At 34.3% G+C, this 14,917-nt stretch overlaps 2 protein-coding genes and 1 pseudogene across 2 annotated transcripts; 1 reads left to right on the top strand and 2 right to left on the bottom strand.

Annotated features, from left to right (window-relative positions):
* Positions 1-226: 226 nt before the first annotated feature.
* On the top strand, positions 227-5,184 carry LOC145069610 (E3 ubiquitin protein ligase DRIP2-like). The gene is made up of 8 exons (XM_079016565.1): positions 227-421; positions 588-869; positions 1,457-1,556; positions 2,082-2,403; positions 2,490-2,893; positions 3,011-3,058; positions 4,116-4,188; positions 4,673-5,184. Exons 2-8 carry the CDS (start codon positions 752-754, stop codon positions 4,928-4,930), a joined length of 1,323 nt encoding a protein of 440 aa, XP_078872691.1. The 5' UTR covers positions 227-421; positions 588-751; the 3' UTR covers positions 4,931-5,184.
* A 189-nt stretch (positions 5,185-5,373) lies between these two features.
* On the bottom strand, positions 5,374-6,521 carry LOC145069406 (anther-specific protein LAT52 pseudogene; annotated as a pseudogene).
* A 129-nt stretch (positions 6,522-6,650) lies between these two features.
* Positions 6,651-10,222, bottom strand: LOC145069404 (GABA transporter 1-like). Its single transcript, XM_079016332.1, has 7 exons — positions 9,901-10,222; positions 9,663-9,785; positions 9,451-9,545; positions 9,169-9,355; positions 8,932-9,062; positions 8,179-8,394; positions 6,651-7,207 (listed from the first exon to the last, which is right to left on the bottom strand). The coding sequence occupies exons 1-7, from the start codon at positions 10,142-10,144 to the stop codon at positions 6,806-6,808; spliced, it is 1,398 nt and encodes a 465-aa protein (XP_078872458.1). The 5' UTR covers positions 10,145-10,222; the 3' UTR covers positions 6,651-6,805.
* Between the last annotated feature and the right edge of the window lie 4,695 nt (positions 10,223-14,917).

Raw genomic sequence — 14,917 nt, 5'->3', positions numbered from 1 at the left:
TATTCATGAAAATCTGTCGATACAAAGCCAATATTTATAGATGACATTGTAGAATAACTGGATGTGTTGTAAGATTGTAAGTATGCAATTAATTGTGATTTTAAAAAGCAAAATAAATTAAATAAAATCGAGATGTTATATCATATATGCGATTTTCCTAATAATCTATTTTACTTCGCATTTAAAAAGAAAAAAAAAAGACTTAGTAAACCAAAGAAGTGTTCGGTCCATGCCATTTTACAATTACGAAACCCACCCTTCTCTCTCTACTCTCTCTCTCTCTAAAACTCTCGATTTCGACTCCCAGACAGATGATCTAGCGACGCCTCTTGTCCAAATTCATCACCAACCCACGTCGTTTCTTCGCAAATCATTCATACCCACCTCCTTAATCTTCAAATCGTATCTTCATAGATCGAGGGTATGTTGCTCGCTTTCTCAGTTTCTCTTTCTCCCCCCCTATATATCTATCTATATATATATCTCTATACACACACGTGGCTGCGTATATCGTGTTTATGCATATATGTTAGTGCCTTGAGAGTTGATTCAATCGTTGTTGATCTCACTTCTTGTCTTCAATGCAGGCAAATTACCTACGTAAATTCAATGTGTTTCCCCAAACGGTGTTGCTAACATGCACCTCCTTTAGGAACTACGTGCGTGAGGCCATTTGTGTTTGTGTGTGGTGTGTTTACGAAGAGGGCAGCTTAGGCTTTGTTGGTGAATTGCTTGGTGGTGTTGTGTGAAGATGTCAAATACTCAGGTGGTGAAATTACGAAGAGAATCGATAGCGGCATGCATGACATGCCCTATCTGCAATAAGCTCTTTCGAGATGCCACTACTATCCCCGAATGCCTTCATACGTGTGAGTATTTCTCTCTCTTGTTGCTCATCCAATTCAATCATAACCTTCACTTCAAAAGTTTGAGTTCGATCTGGTTTTGTTTAACTTAGTGTTGTTAGTATGTACGAGTTCACAATTGGGATTCTTCATGGTGATCTGGTTATGATTCTCTTAATTAATACTTTGTTTATCTTTTATCTATTATCTTTCATGTTGAATGGCAAAAAGCATGTGTTTTTCTTACTTGATTAATTGGAATGAACCGGATACCTTTTCCATTAATCTGATATCGTGGTTTTTGTTCTTTGCTGTTTATAAACATAGTTGTTGAAATTTGGCTGAAAATTTCCTACATATTTCCCAGTATTATTCTGTTTCACGGATCTTTAAAAACAGAATTGACAAAACGGGGCATAATTTTCAGTTCCCCTAATTTTTCTATGTAACTATTTCAATCTTGTTTTTTCCCAAAAATAGCAAAGACTTGGCCTTTCTTTAGTTGAAAACTTTTACAATGAAACCTATCTGTTTAAATTTTCTATGTCTGTAACAACTCTAAGAAATGTGTATTTGCTAATTGTGTTTTGCCTCTCTTGAACATCATCCAGTCTGCAGGAAATGTATTCATAAGAAGCTCACAGATGATGAGCTTGAATGTTGTCCAATATGCAATATTGATCTGGGATGTGTGCCTTTAGAGAAACTGAGGTCAGTCAATCTCTCTCTAACATTATGTCATTTATCAGTGCTCTTAAATTATTAATTTGTATCCATGTTACAGAATTGAGTTTGATATATCTGTTATAGTTATATGTATATTTTTTTTTCTTTTTGCATAATGTGACTATAAAGAACATTATTATAGTTTGCAAACCTGTTATAATGAGAAGAATTATGAATGTTTATAATTTAGGGAACACTGTCACAACTTGCTGTACAACAAATCCAGAGGTTCTGTTTCTTTCATTATTAGGCTATATTTTGATGATTTATTGTAGATAATATCCTTTTTGGTATATATTATTTTCCATATATCCTATCTTTAATACATTTCCAAATGCATCAGATTCTTAACTTTTCCTTTTTTAGGTTAATTTGAGCACTTCATTTAATGAAAACCCATATCTGTTCATTTTCATTCATCAACATGATTTTCTTTATAAAACAAATGTTCATGATACAGAATATGCTGTTGAAACATGATTAATGTATTTGATTATTGTAATTAAACAGGCCAGATCATAGTTTGCAAGATGTCAGAGGGAAAATATTTCCCTCAAAAAGAAGAAGGGTAAAGGCTCCTGAAGTTGTGCCTTCAGTTACATTACCATTAAGAAGAAAAGAAAGATCACTCTCATCACTTGTAGTCAGCACTCCTAGAGTGTCAACACAAACTACAATGACTGGCAAAAGGTCAAAAGTACCCTCAAGAAAGAAACCACGTGGGTCCTCTTTCTCTATTGAGAAATCCGTCAAGAAAGAAGAAAACTCCATGGATGATCACCAAGATAGCTCGAGTTCTCGTGAGATTTCAAACAAATTCACACAGAACAATGTACTCATTTTCTTCATAAAAATACATACTTTTTTTTAAAAAAAAAAATTAAAATCTGTAATGAGAAATAAACAATAATGATGCAGAATTCTTCACCATCGAGTGCCCCTTCACCTGATAAAGAAACAAAGAATGGGAAGGTTGATATGTGGAAACCTTTGAATTATTTGGTGGAAGTGGCAAATAGGAGTAAATCTTCTAAGTTTACTTCACAAGGTTCTAGTGTGAAATCAGAACCACAAAATACCCCAAAGAGTGAAGGGCAATTGCGTAAACTTAAAGGAAAAGATCAACTGAAGCGATCAAAATTTCAAGATGAGAATGGGAGGTCTGATGTGGATGTTACAGAATCTGCAAAACCCAAAAAGATAAGAAAAAAACGCAAAAACAATGCAGGTAATGCCACTGTAATGGATGCTGATGCTAATAATGCTGCAATGGAGAAAAGAATAAGTCCTATTTGGTTCCATTTGGTGCCTTCTCAACAACAGTGAGTGGTTTTATACTTGTATTTCACCTCAACAACATCAATCTTGAATCTTGTTAAAAAAAATTTGTTTCTTTTATTCACTTGTTAAATTAAATTTCCTTTATACTATTTTTTCAGGGAAGGTGAACCATTGGGCCAGATAGAAGGAAGTTTTGTCAGACTAAAGTTAGTTTCTCTTTTTTTGCTCATTTGGCCTGATATTATTATTATTAGCTATAAATATAACCGAGTTGACTCATTTTCACATAAATTACCACAATCACATTCTTCTACTGCACCTTAGTTTCAGACTTCAGTTTATTGATTTTTTGCATTTGTCATATTTGATAGTAAATGTATATAATCCCTGAACTTTTTATCCGTGTCACTTGATTGTTACATTCATTATAAATCACTTATGTTACAAATAGGCTACTAGAAATATGTGTTTTATTTCTGTTTTATATTGAGATATTCCCTTTGTTCAAAAAAGAGTTAGAACCTCAGGAAACCATATCCATAACCAGCTAAATGGGCTTAAGATTTCCAAACCAGCCCGATCTCTTAGATAAATGGGTTGACCCGTTTACTTTTTTTTATTTTGTTTCAACTTGATCTGTTAGATAAACAAGTTAACCACTTAACCTCGGTTGATCCATTTAAATTATAAACTTGACACAGATGAAAAAAAAATTACAATTTGTTTAATAAGTTACAAATGAAAAAAATAATTGCTTAATTGTTTAATTAAAATGTTAAATGATTTGGCAGGTTGTTTTTGGGTCAAAAATTCTAACCCTAACCCAACGTATTAAAAAAAATAGGTTTAAACGGGTTGAAAGTCTTGACCCAATATGCTAAATGTATAGAATAAACAAATACCTATGCTTTAAGTTTTATCTTGCTTGTAATTATACTTTGTGCACTTGTTGTTTAAAGTATTGAGTAATTTTTTTTATAAGCAGCAAAATGGGCGAGTTGATGTGCCCCTCAACACTCTTTCTCTTTTCTTTCCAATTTCTTTTGATAAAGCAATTTAGGTCATAAGCACTTGACTATATGTAAATCATGTGTCATTGTATTCTTAAAAGAAAATACCAAAATTGTCCCTTTTTGTAGCCTATTTGCATAACGGGGCTTCATATTACATGGAAGATGGGATTGTGGGTCCCATGTATGTGACTTGAACCTACTAGTTTCTCATTGGTTATATATTGAAATTTTCGTTTTAAATTGGTTTCAGGGATGCAAACATACCTGTTTCAATTATCCAGAAGTTTGTTATGAGCAAACTGAAACTTGCAAGTGAACATGAGGTAAGTCTCTGACATTATTATCATTATTATATTCATATTCATATCAAATGTAAAGGAAGATAACATACTTTCTGCTCCTTTTGCTCTTTGATGTGTGTAATATGTAGCTTGGGTTTACGTTCTGATATGGGCAAATGGCAAGAAATAGGATTTTTTTTACCAACATAGGCAATGTATTTACCCATAATAGCAACACACTTACAATTCCTTAGCCATAGTATTAACATACTTACATATCCCTACCCTAATAAAGTAAAATGTGCATATTACTGACATAAATGTACGTATGTTGCTATTATGGGGGGCAAATTACTCTTTTACCCTTTTTATAATCAAGCTTCTTTCATTTTCATCTTAACCATAGTGTATTCCATATTTGAGTCGAGGAGGGCAGGGCAAATTAAAAATCGTGATTGTTTTGTTATATCTTGTTTGTTTCAAGAATACTCTCTCAATGCAAAAAGACCATTTTGCCCTTCAACAGGTTGAGCTCAGATGCATGGGTCAACCATTGGTGCCAACGTTGCTGCTAGGTAATCTCATGGAGCTGTGGCTACAGACACAGCCAACTTCACAGACACTTTCCGTCATAATCGGCTCATCAGCTAAGGAATACATGATGGAGATATCGTATGCTAGAAAGATTTCCACCCCGATTCCGATTCCGACCCCGGTTCCAATTCCAGTTCCGGCTCCAGCTCCGACTCCGACTCCGACTCCGGCACCGGCACCAGTGACTTGACAGCTATGCCCTCCTTTGGTTTCCGCATAGTATAAGAAATGGAAGGACAAGAAGCTGAGATGTTCTAGTTTTATAGTTTATGTATGAGACAATATGACTAATTATAAAGTTTTAACTTACTATATAGTTGTAGGTTTGTGGTTTTTTTTACTACATATGTTGGTGAATTTTCAAATGTTGTCACCTTTGAACCCTCAACTTTTTATTAGTTCGTAACTATTGCTAGTATTTCTGCCTTTGTTACTATTGCAAAATCGTGATTTACTGGTTTTAGTATACGGCATGATAGATGACCCACAAAACACTTTTCGTTTTTATTTTTTTAATTTAAAGTTAGTTGATACATTTGATATGACTAGAATAGCTTAAAACTAAAATGTAAACATGCCTAAAAAAATATGGCCCGAAGGAGGGCCTAAACTGAGAAAATTTAAAGATTGGGGAGCAAAATAACATTAATATTCATGTTACAACATACATGTACAATTTTACATTGATTTTGACAACTACCACCCAATTGTATTTAACTTAATATCTGTACATAAGACTTTTTTTTTCTTCTTCCAAGCATGCATGCTCTTATTAATTTCCTAGATTACAATTTACAAAAAAAATACAAGAATTAGAATAATAAGGATCAAAATTAATAAAAGAATTTATATTCCAGTAAAACCAAGCTCGTCGAGAACCTCCTTGCAACGTGGATCGGCAACTTCAGCCATGAACCCGAGTGGGTTAGCAAATCGGGCTCTGCCTTTGATTCCATGTTTGGTGGTCAAAGAAACCCTAACATGGTTTTCATCATCCATAAGGTCGGGGCAGTTAATTTCTGGGCTTTCAGTGACACTGATTTCACAAATCTCTTCTGCATGGTCACCAACAGCCTTGAGTTTATAGTTTCCGTTCTCATCACTCATTCCTTCAACCCTATAAGTTTCCACATTGCTATTCTCTTTGTGACAAGCAAGGATGACTTTGACATCTCGCAACGGGAAACTGATTTTGGTTGGGAATTGGATGCGGCATGGGTCGCAGTAAATTTTACCTTGGACGATAAACGTCTCAGCGGCATCAGGGGTTACGCTTGCTTTTCCTTGGTTGATAAAGTCACCCCCGACACCGCCAAACCCTTCCCAGATTGATCTTTTTCCCTGGATCATGAAATCGCCAGCTGGTCCTGGTCCAGAGACGGATCCACCTTTCTCTTTTGTGGGCTCGCCATTTGGACCAGGGGCAAGTTCATCTGTTAATTCATCGACGACTTCTAGGTCCACTTCTCCTACACTAGCTGGGGGAGGAGCACCACCGCTGATCCAACTGCAATGCCCAATTGTTGCCATCGACAAGGCAATAAATGAAATGACTAAAAGGGTGGCATAGTTCGCCATTTTTTTTTATTTTCTCTTTTCTAAAAGTATAAAGGGGGTTATTTATGGTGGTGGCGATGAAGGATGGTTATGAAGATGGTGGTGGCGATTGAAAGTTCAAAGGGGAAATTGATAAGAGATTTTATGTTGAAAGGGTGAGGTGGAGAGAAAAAAAAGGGGAGAAAACGGTTAGATTTCTATCTATAGAAAACCGTTGATATGTATGACAAACAACCATTAGCATATTTGACCTCATCTATTAATTAAATGATAATATACAAGTGGCAAATAAGACATGAAATAATAACTAAACTACAAAAAGAAAACATTATACATCCTTCTTAAATTGCATGAAAAATAAAAAAAGAGGTCTTCATTTTTCAAAAAAATTACAAAAATACCTTTGGTCCAAAGTTACAGAAACAGTCCCTGGGAAAAACTTAGATTTACAGAAATGGTCCCTATAAGATTTACAAAGTTACAAAATGGTCCCTGGATTATCTTTATATTAAATATCGTGGAAGAAGCTGTAGGTGTTGATGTCATCTATGATGAAATTAACAGCACCAATGCAACCCATAACTGCAACCGCAGAGAACCATGTGGCTATAAGAATGTTGAATAAGAGAATAGGGGTTGAATTTTTTGGCAATTTTCCAGCTTTTAAATGTGCTAATACGGGAAACACAAAGTCAAGTGGGGTGAACCCAATGGCTCCACATATGGACACAAAGTCCCCAAAAAATGGCATGGCTGCAGCCACCAGTGTTATCACAGCCATGTAAAATGAGGTGCATACGAGACGTATAATAACATGCTTTTTCAATGGAACTCGAGTACCACCACTTTGTTCGCTTGATGCCTTTTTCATTTTTTCTTCAAAAAAGGCGTATGTTGGCCTGCAATATATCTTACCAACACCAAAAAACAGATCATAAAATAGATGGCTTTGCCTACACGTGGCATATTACATGGCAACATGGTGGCGTCCAGGTGGACTTTGATGTAAACACACACAAAAAAAAAACGAAGTTTAATGGCACGTTGAGTCCAAAAAGCAAACACCTACTTTAAGTCTTTAACTATTATATCAGTTTGACCATTGAATAATAATAATAATAATAATAATAATAATAATAATAATAATAATAATAATAATTTGATGGTTAAACGAGTTCAATGTTTGCAAAGATAAAAGGATGACAGTACATGATGTTTTTATATACATCGCTCAAATATCAAAACAGGTAATTGGGAAAAATGTTTTTATCGAATAGTCAAAAAAGTACAATAGTTTAATCACTAACGAAAATAGTTAGGTGGCTTAATGGATAAAATGGTAAAAGTTATGTTTTTTTGTATTTCGTTTTTTTCTTCTAAATAGATGGTATATTTACCTAACAAAAAGTCGGGTACAACAATTTGACAAAGGGCGAAGACCAAAATTAGTCAAGTTGTGCTCATTTGGTAACATAACTTCTTTTAAGTTTTAAAGGTCAGTTAATTTCTGCCAAAGTGGTCATTATAATAGGTGAGAGTAGGTTCCACATTTTTTTTTGGCTATCTAAGGTATCTTACATTTTTTCATAATTTGTTTTTACTTTGTTTTTACAACTTCATTTTTTACTTGGTTGTGAAAAAACATGAAGTTGTAAAAAAGATTTGTGATAAACATATAACAAGGAAGAAAAAAATAAAGTTGTAAAAATGGATTGTTTTAAACATGTAAAAAAGTTGTAATAATGGATTATGAAAAAACATAAAAACTAAGCAAAAAAATGAAAGTTGTAAAAATGCGTTGTGATTGTATATGCAGCTGCTATCCCTTTGGCAAAAAAAGTAACAAGTTTAGTGACATTTTAAAACTTAAAAGGGAAATACCTGAAAACATCCACATATTTGGATGACAGCAAAAAGATTTGCCATAACAGTGGTCCATTCAGGTGTTTTAAGAGAGGCAACAATAAACGGCTCAACTTCTGAACCAAACGCCCAGTATCCAAAAAACGCCAATTGCCAGTAACTCAACACAATGATTGTATATGCAGCTGCTATCCCTTTATACATTGTTTTCTTCATGGGCTCTCTAACACTACTCTGCAATAACCAAACTTCAAAACTATACAACATAATCCCACTTGTAATACACACACAGTTTTTCTTTTTCATCTTTACTTTTGAGTAACTTACATTTTGGTCCCTGAGTAGAGCTGATTTTCACAATTTTTGTCCCTAAAAGTTCTCTTGAAAATTTGGTCTGTTGTTTCAGGAAAATGACTGTGGGTATGTTTTGAAAAACTAGTCTGTAGCATTTATTTGTGTAGAAGTTTTTGTTGTAATCTTTTGAAACGTGTAAATTACATAACATAACAGCTAAAAGCTACTTGAAGTAGCTTTTTGTTCTAAAATAAATCTTCTACTCCCAAACGAAGCCTTTTCTTTAATTTCTGTTTTTTTATAAAGGTAAAAGCTCTTCAAAGCTCGGTGCCAAATAAACCCTATATTTTTAGACCAAAACTGAAAGAAAGAACTTTCTGGGACCAAAATTGCAAAAATCAGCTATTAATAGGGACCAAAATGTAACTTGCTTTTTTTTTAATATGTAACTTACTTTTTTTTTTTTTAATGAATTACCTGAATTTCTGGAAGCATGGCATCACCAAACGAAAATGCAATAATCCCAAGACCATTAAAGGCTTTGAACATCTTTGCTGAAGAGCTTCCAGGGAGACTATAACTTACAGTCCTTCTATCGATCTTCTTCCCTGTCACAAATAAATAAATAATTTTTTTTTACGTGTTTGATCCATTAGAAATTATATATGATCCGAATTAACTCATGCTCATATAAATGGATTGAAATATGATTACCATTGTAGATTGTGACACCAATAGTTGTTGCAGCAAATCCGATTGTACTAAAAGTACAAACAGCATTTAACCATCTAAGTGAATGGATATTTGGAAGCTGAGAAAGAACAAGTTCAAAGACCCCAAAGAAGATGATAAAATGTTGAAGTGTTAAACTACCCTCTTCATGGTAGTATTTGTACACTGCCTGCACATGATGATACATGTAAATACAAAATAGAAATTTGGTACTTACGAATGTATTGTATATTTGGAATTACATGAATTGACTGTATCAATGACCTTAAGGCTACTTCCAGCAGCAATTTGAATGGCGATATTGTTGCCCAAAGAAGCCACCTGCTGGAAAAATGCAATAGACCAGTAACCCCAATTTCCTTGAAGGTCAAAGATGATAAAAGATAGGTCAAGTATGAAAGCTAAAGGAAATCATGTGACAAAGAAGTCATATTAACTTCATATCAATCATGAATGGAGAAGAGAGCAGAACTGACCATAAATGCTACGAGCAAGACGTCTATAAGTGGTGTGCTTCTTCCCATCCCATTCCCATAGAGATGCAATCAGAAGACTAGAATACCATGTGGTTAAGGTTGCACCCACCAAACTAAGCACTCCTTGTGTGATTCACATGCCCAGAGCAAAACATCAAACACCTTGTCAGCATAAATCAAATCCAACTTAACTACTACCAAAATTTCCAAAACAATTCCTACAGGTCGAATTCACTACCTAGAGGCCATCCAAGAGAAGAGACAGCGAAGGGAAGCGGAGCATAGGCGGCAGGAGTGGCGATGGTGGTAGCCACGTGGAACGCAGCGTGTTTCCATGAGCCTCTACCACTACCAGTAGTATCTGTATATGCGCCGTTCCTTTGAAACGAATCGTTTACCGTAACGGCTGAGACTTCCTCTGCCTCATTACCGTCGTCGCCGGAGCAGTTCCCCGGTTTTGGCGGTAAGCAGATTGAGGCCATCTCTTGGAGTTTTTGGGTTGGTTTCGATGGGTGGTGATCAGCAGCATTTCAACGAAATTGAACAAAAGTCGTTAAGGTTGCCGTCCTTTGAGTCAACTCTTTTGACTTTAATTTTCATTTCTTTGAATTTAGACAAAATTTCATAATCAGTCCTCGTAAGATATCTCATTTTGAGATTTTTTAAAGAAAACGTGATACCAATGGTCCTCGTGATTTGCAAAATTAAACGAAAAGTCTTCCTGTTAAATCTAAATTTTGACTGTTAGCTTTTAATAAAAAAAACTATTTTATCTTTGTACCATATTTGTAATATACTATAAACCTTAAGGACTATTTGTATAGTTTTATAAATTGAAATTATATATATATATATATATATATATATATATATATATATATATATATATATATATATATATATATATATATATATATATATATATATATATATAGGGTGAGGTTCAATAGAGATACCATAATTAACCAAGGAACCAATTTTTTTTTCAACTTTTAGAACTTATTTTTTATCAAAAAAAAAAAAAAAACTAAAAATACAGAAATTCATAATTTTTTATCCATTTTTCAATGATATCAAATTCGATTTTTTTTAACGTCAAACTCACAATGTGAATTTTTGAAAATTCACAATGTGAATCCGGATTCACACGTTGAATCCGAAAAATATTTTTCACATTCACAATGTTAATATATGAATTTAGATACTTTTAGATTTTTTTCGATAATAAATAAGCTCTAGAAATATATGAATTTAGATACTTTTACAATGTTAATATATGAATTTAGATACTTTTAGATAGTGTCAATATGTTGTTGAGTGAGCACCACGATGATAAATCTCTCTCCATGCTTACCGTAGACTTCTCTAATGCCTTTAACCTTGTTGACAGATCCTCATTACTTCATGAGGTCAAATTGAGGTGTCCATCTATTTCCTTGTGGGTCGAATTCCTATATGGTCAAGCAGCAAGGTTATATCTAGGCAACACACATATATGGTCTTCTACTGGGGTTCAACAAGGAGACCCCTTGGGACCACTTCTCTTTGCCATTGTGTTGCACCCGCTCTTGCATAAGATTAGAGACAATTGCAAGCTTCTTCTCCATGCCTGGTACTTGGATGATGGCACACTTATCGGAGATTCGGAGGAGGTGGCCAAAGCATTGGACATCATTACGGTGACTGACCCAAAATTGGGCCTTCAGCTGAATATCAGGAAAACCGAGCTCTTTTGGCCCTCGTGTGATGGTAGGAAATTACGGGAGGGGCTATTTCCAGCAGACATTAGGAGGCCGCTTTTGGGGGTGAAACTTCTTGGGGGTGCTGTTAGTAGAGATGCTAGTTTCATTCGCAATCTAGCCATAAAGAGAGCCGAAAACGCTGTGAATTTGATGCGCCTTCTTCCACAATTGTCTGACCCCCAGAGTGAGCTCCTTCTTCTTCGGTCTTGTATGAGTATTGCTAAGCTTTTCTTTGGGTTGAGGACGTGCCAACCCGTTCACATGGAGGAGGCGGCAATATTCTTTGACAATGGATTGCGCGGGGCGATTGAGGACATTGTGGTTTGTGGGGGCCCTTTCTTTGGTGACATACAATGGCGAATTGCTTCATTACCCATTAGGTTTGGGGGTTTGGGTTTATATTCGGCAGTAGAGGCCACCTCCTATGCTTTTGTTGCCTCACGGGCCCAATCTTGGGTATTGCAAGACCATATCTTACGGGATAGCGGTATACATGGTATGGATTCTGATTATGAGTGTGCCTTGACATCCCTTCGCAACAAGCTTCCAGATTTTGACCTTAACAATTTTACTACTAAAGACACCGCCCCCCCCTAAATCCCAGAATACACTGGCGAGTGCCCTTTTTTGTAAAATTATCCAAGATATGGAAATGCATTTCGACATGACGACTCGGCATAAAGCGGTTTTCCAGTGCTTACGTGCACCACATGCTCAAGATTTTCTTCTGGCTATCCCTATAGATGGGCTTGGCCAACACATGTCTCCCGTGGAGTATCGTACTATTCTCAAATATCGACTTATGATCCCCATTTTCCCAGCTGACGAGATATGTCCTGTGTGTCGCAAGGCATGTTTGGACTCTTTTGGAGAGCATGCAGTTCACTGTAAAGAACTCCCGGGGTTCAAATACAGGCACGATATGGTTAGAGATGTTCTGTTTGACATATTTAAGCGTGTCGGGGTTTCTGTTAAGAAAGAGGCACCTGTTAATTTCTTGACTGATCCGACAGAAGGAAGGTCAACCCTCAGACCGGCTGACATTTTGATTTTTGGATGGGTCGGAGGGAAACACGCATGTGTCGATCTTACAGGGGTATCCCCCCTCGTGGGCTTGAGGGATGGGGGTTTCACAGCGGGACATGCTGCTTTAAAAGCAGCCACAAGCAAAGTCACCAAACATGAGAGATCGTGCATGGAAAGTCAACACGTGTTCATACCATTTGCATTTGATACGTTTGGTTTCTTCGCACCAGATGCGGTAGAGCTTCTTAAAAGAGTACAACGAATCATGCATAGTAATGTTATATCCCCTAGATCTTCGGATGTAGTCTTTAAAAGAATTAGCTTTACCATTCAAAAAGGGTTAGCGGCACAACTTGTTGCCCGTTTGCCATCTCACTCATTGTACGATGACAATTAAAAATAAATAAAATACTTGTAATTGATATATATATATATATATATATATATATATATATATATATATATATATATATATATATATATATATAGGTGAGATCGGTTGAGAACTCATAGTTTCCCGAAAACATGAGAACTAAATGCGGAGCGTTAGATCAAAATTAACTCATTAAGGGTATGATCATCATCTTACCGATCTCATTTAATGTTTATTTTTTGTGTTATTGGACAAAATTAACATAATAAATCAAATTTTAGATTTTTTTTAAAATAATTTTTGATTTTTTTTAAAAAATGGAGATTTTTTAATTTTTTTCATAAAACATGAACTTTTACAAAAAATTGAAAAAAGTAATTTTTAAAAAAATTGCAATTTTTTCAAAAAAAAATTGTAATTCTTTAAAAAAAACTGTTTTTTTTAAACAACATTTAAAAAAACAACATTTTTTTAAAAAACCTGCAATTTTTTTTAAAAAAATTGTATTTTTTTCAAAAAAAACTATATTTTTCTAAAAAAAAAAATCATTCTTTTTTTCAAAAAAAAAACTGCAATTTTATCAAAAAAAAAAAAACTCTTATTTAAAAAAAAAAAACTAGAATATTTGAAAAAACCCTAATTTTTTTTAACAAAAAAATCAACATTTTAGATGCATATATGTATATTTTTTCAATGCATATATGCATATTTCTTATACTATAATATTCGTAAGTAAATCATAAAAAATCTTATTTTTATTCATCAATTTATAAACATAATAGTACATATATTTTATTCGATACAAAATAAAATATAGAAAATAAAAAAAAAACTACAAAGATTCACAATGTTATCATTTCTTCATATCAAGATTCCCATATTTTCTTCAATTTACAACTTTTTACATCTTCAAAATTTTCTACAAATTCTTTCAAATCTACAAAAAAAAATGATTAATGCAAGAGCACTCACAAAAATGCATATGTATATATCATGTAAGATTCAGATGTGATTGTATTTTTTAAGATCCAAACGTGAAATTCACAAGAAAATAAAAACGAAAAACACTCACACATAATTCATGTATACAATACACGTAATTCATATGTGATTCACTCGTGACTTAGTAATGAATTACATGTGATTTATATGTGAATTAAATGTGAATTAAATGTGAATCACATGCGATTTATATGTGAATCACATGTGATTTATATATGAATCACATTTAATTCATATTTGATTCACTTGTGAATTACATGTGATTTATATGTGAATCACATGTAATTCATATTTCATATGTGATTCACTTGTGAATTACATGTGATTTAAGATAATGATTCTCTATGCTTGAAGACGCATAGGAAAAAAAGCGCGTCATTTGAGTTTCAGTGAACAGAAGGCTTATGTGTAATTTAAGTTAACGATTCTCCATGCTTTGCGTCTTCAAGCATAGAACCAACACCACCCACTCCGATCCTGCACTCCGCCCAACACCGCCTCCTCCCGCTATGCCTCTCCACCAGTGACTTCACCTTGTGCTTTTCTTCTTCCTACTCTATTTCACCTGTTCTCGATACTCGTTCCAGAAATGCAATGCTTAAACTCAACAATCTGATCCTTTTGAAGGTACTATCACTGCCTCTTTCCCTCTCCCTCTCTCTCTCTCTCACACACACATATACTCTCTCTCTCTCTCATTAGATCGACCAAATGCTATCTGATCTTAATTATCAACTATTTGGCAGAATGTCGATATTCGATTTCAACATATTCCGATGCAATATATTGTTTATACGATTTAGCAAACTGTCGAAGACATGAAGTATATAAATAAGCATAACTCTAATTGGGCATAGATACTATATGTACCTTTGTTAGAAGTATTTATTGTAATCCATTTGAGACATTCAAGTTTGTGACATATAGATTTTTTATGAACACCAAGTGTTCGACGAAATACCTCAATGAATAAACATCCACAAATAAATCTAGAACAAGGTGATGTATTTATTGTTGCAGTTTGTAGGTGCTTGTTGACTGTTTTTTTTGCTGATATAACATCATTTTGATGTATTTGTTTAATTTGCCTCTGTTTTTTTATTGGACTTTAT

Source organism: Lactuca serriola, chromosome 8 (assembly GCF_051521515.1).
Source record: "Lactuca serriola cultivar US96UC23 chromosome 8, Lser_US96UC23_V15, whole genome shotgun sequence".
NCBI classification, from domain to species: domain Eukaryota; kingdom Viridiplantae; phylum Streptophyta; class Magnoliopsida; order Asterales; family Asteraceae; genus Lactuca; species Lactuca serriola.
Note: the sequence above shows the minus strand (reverse complement) of the source record. Positions and strands in the feature narration are given on the sequence as shown.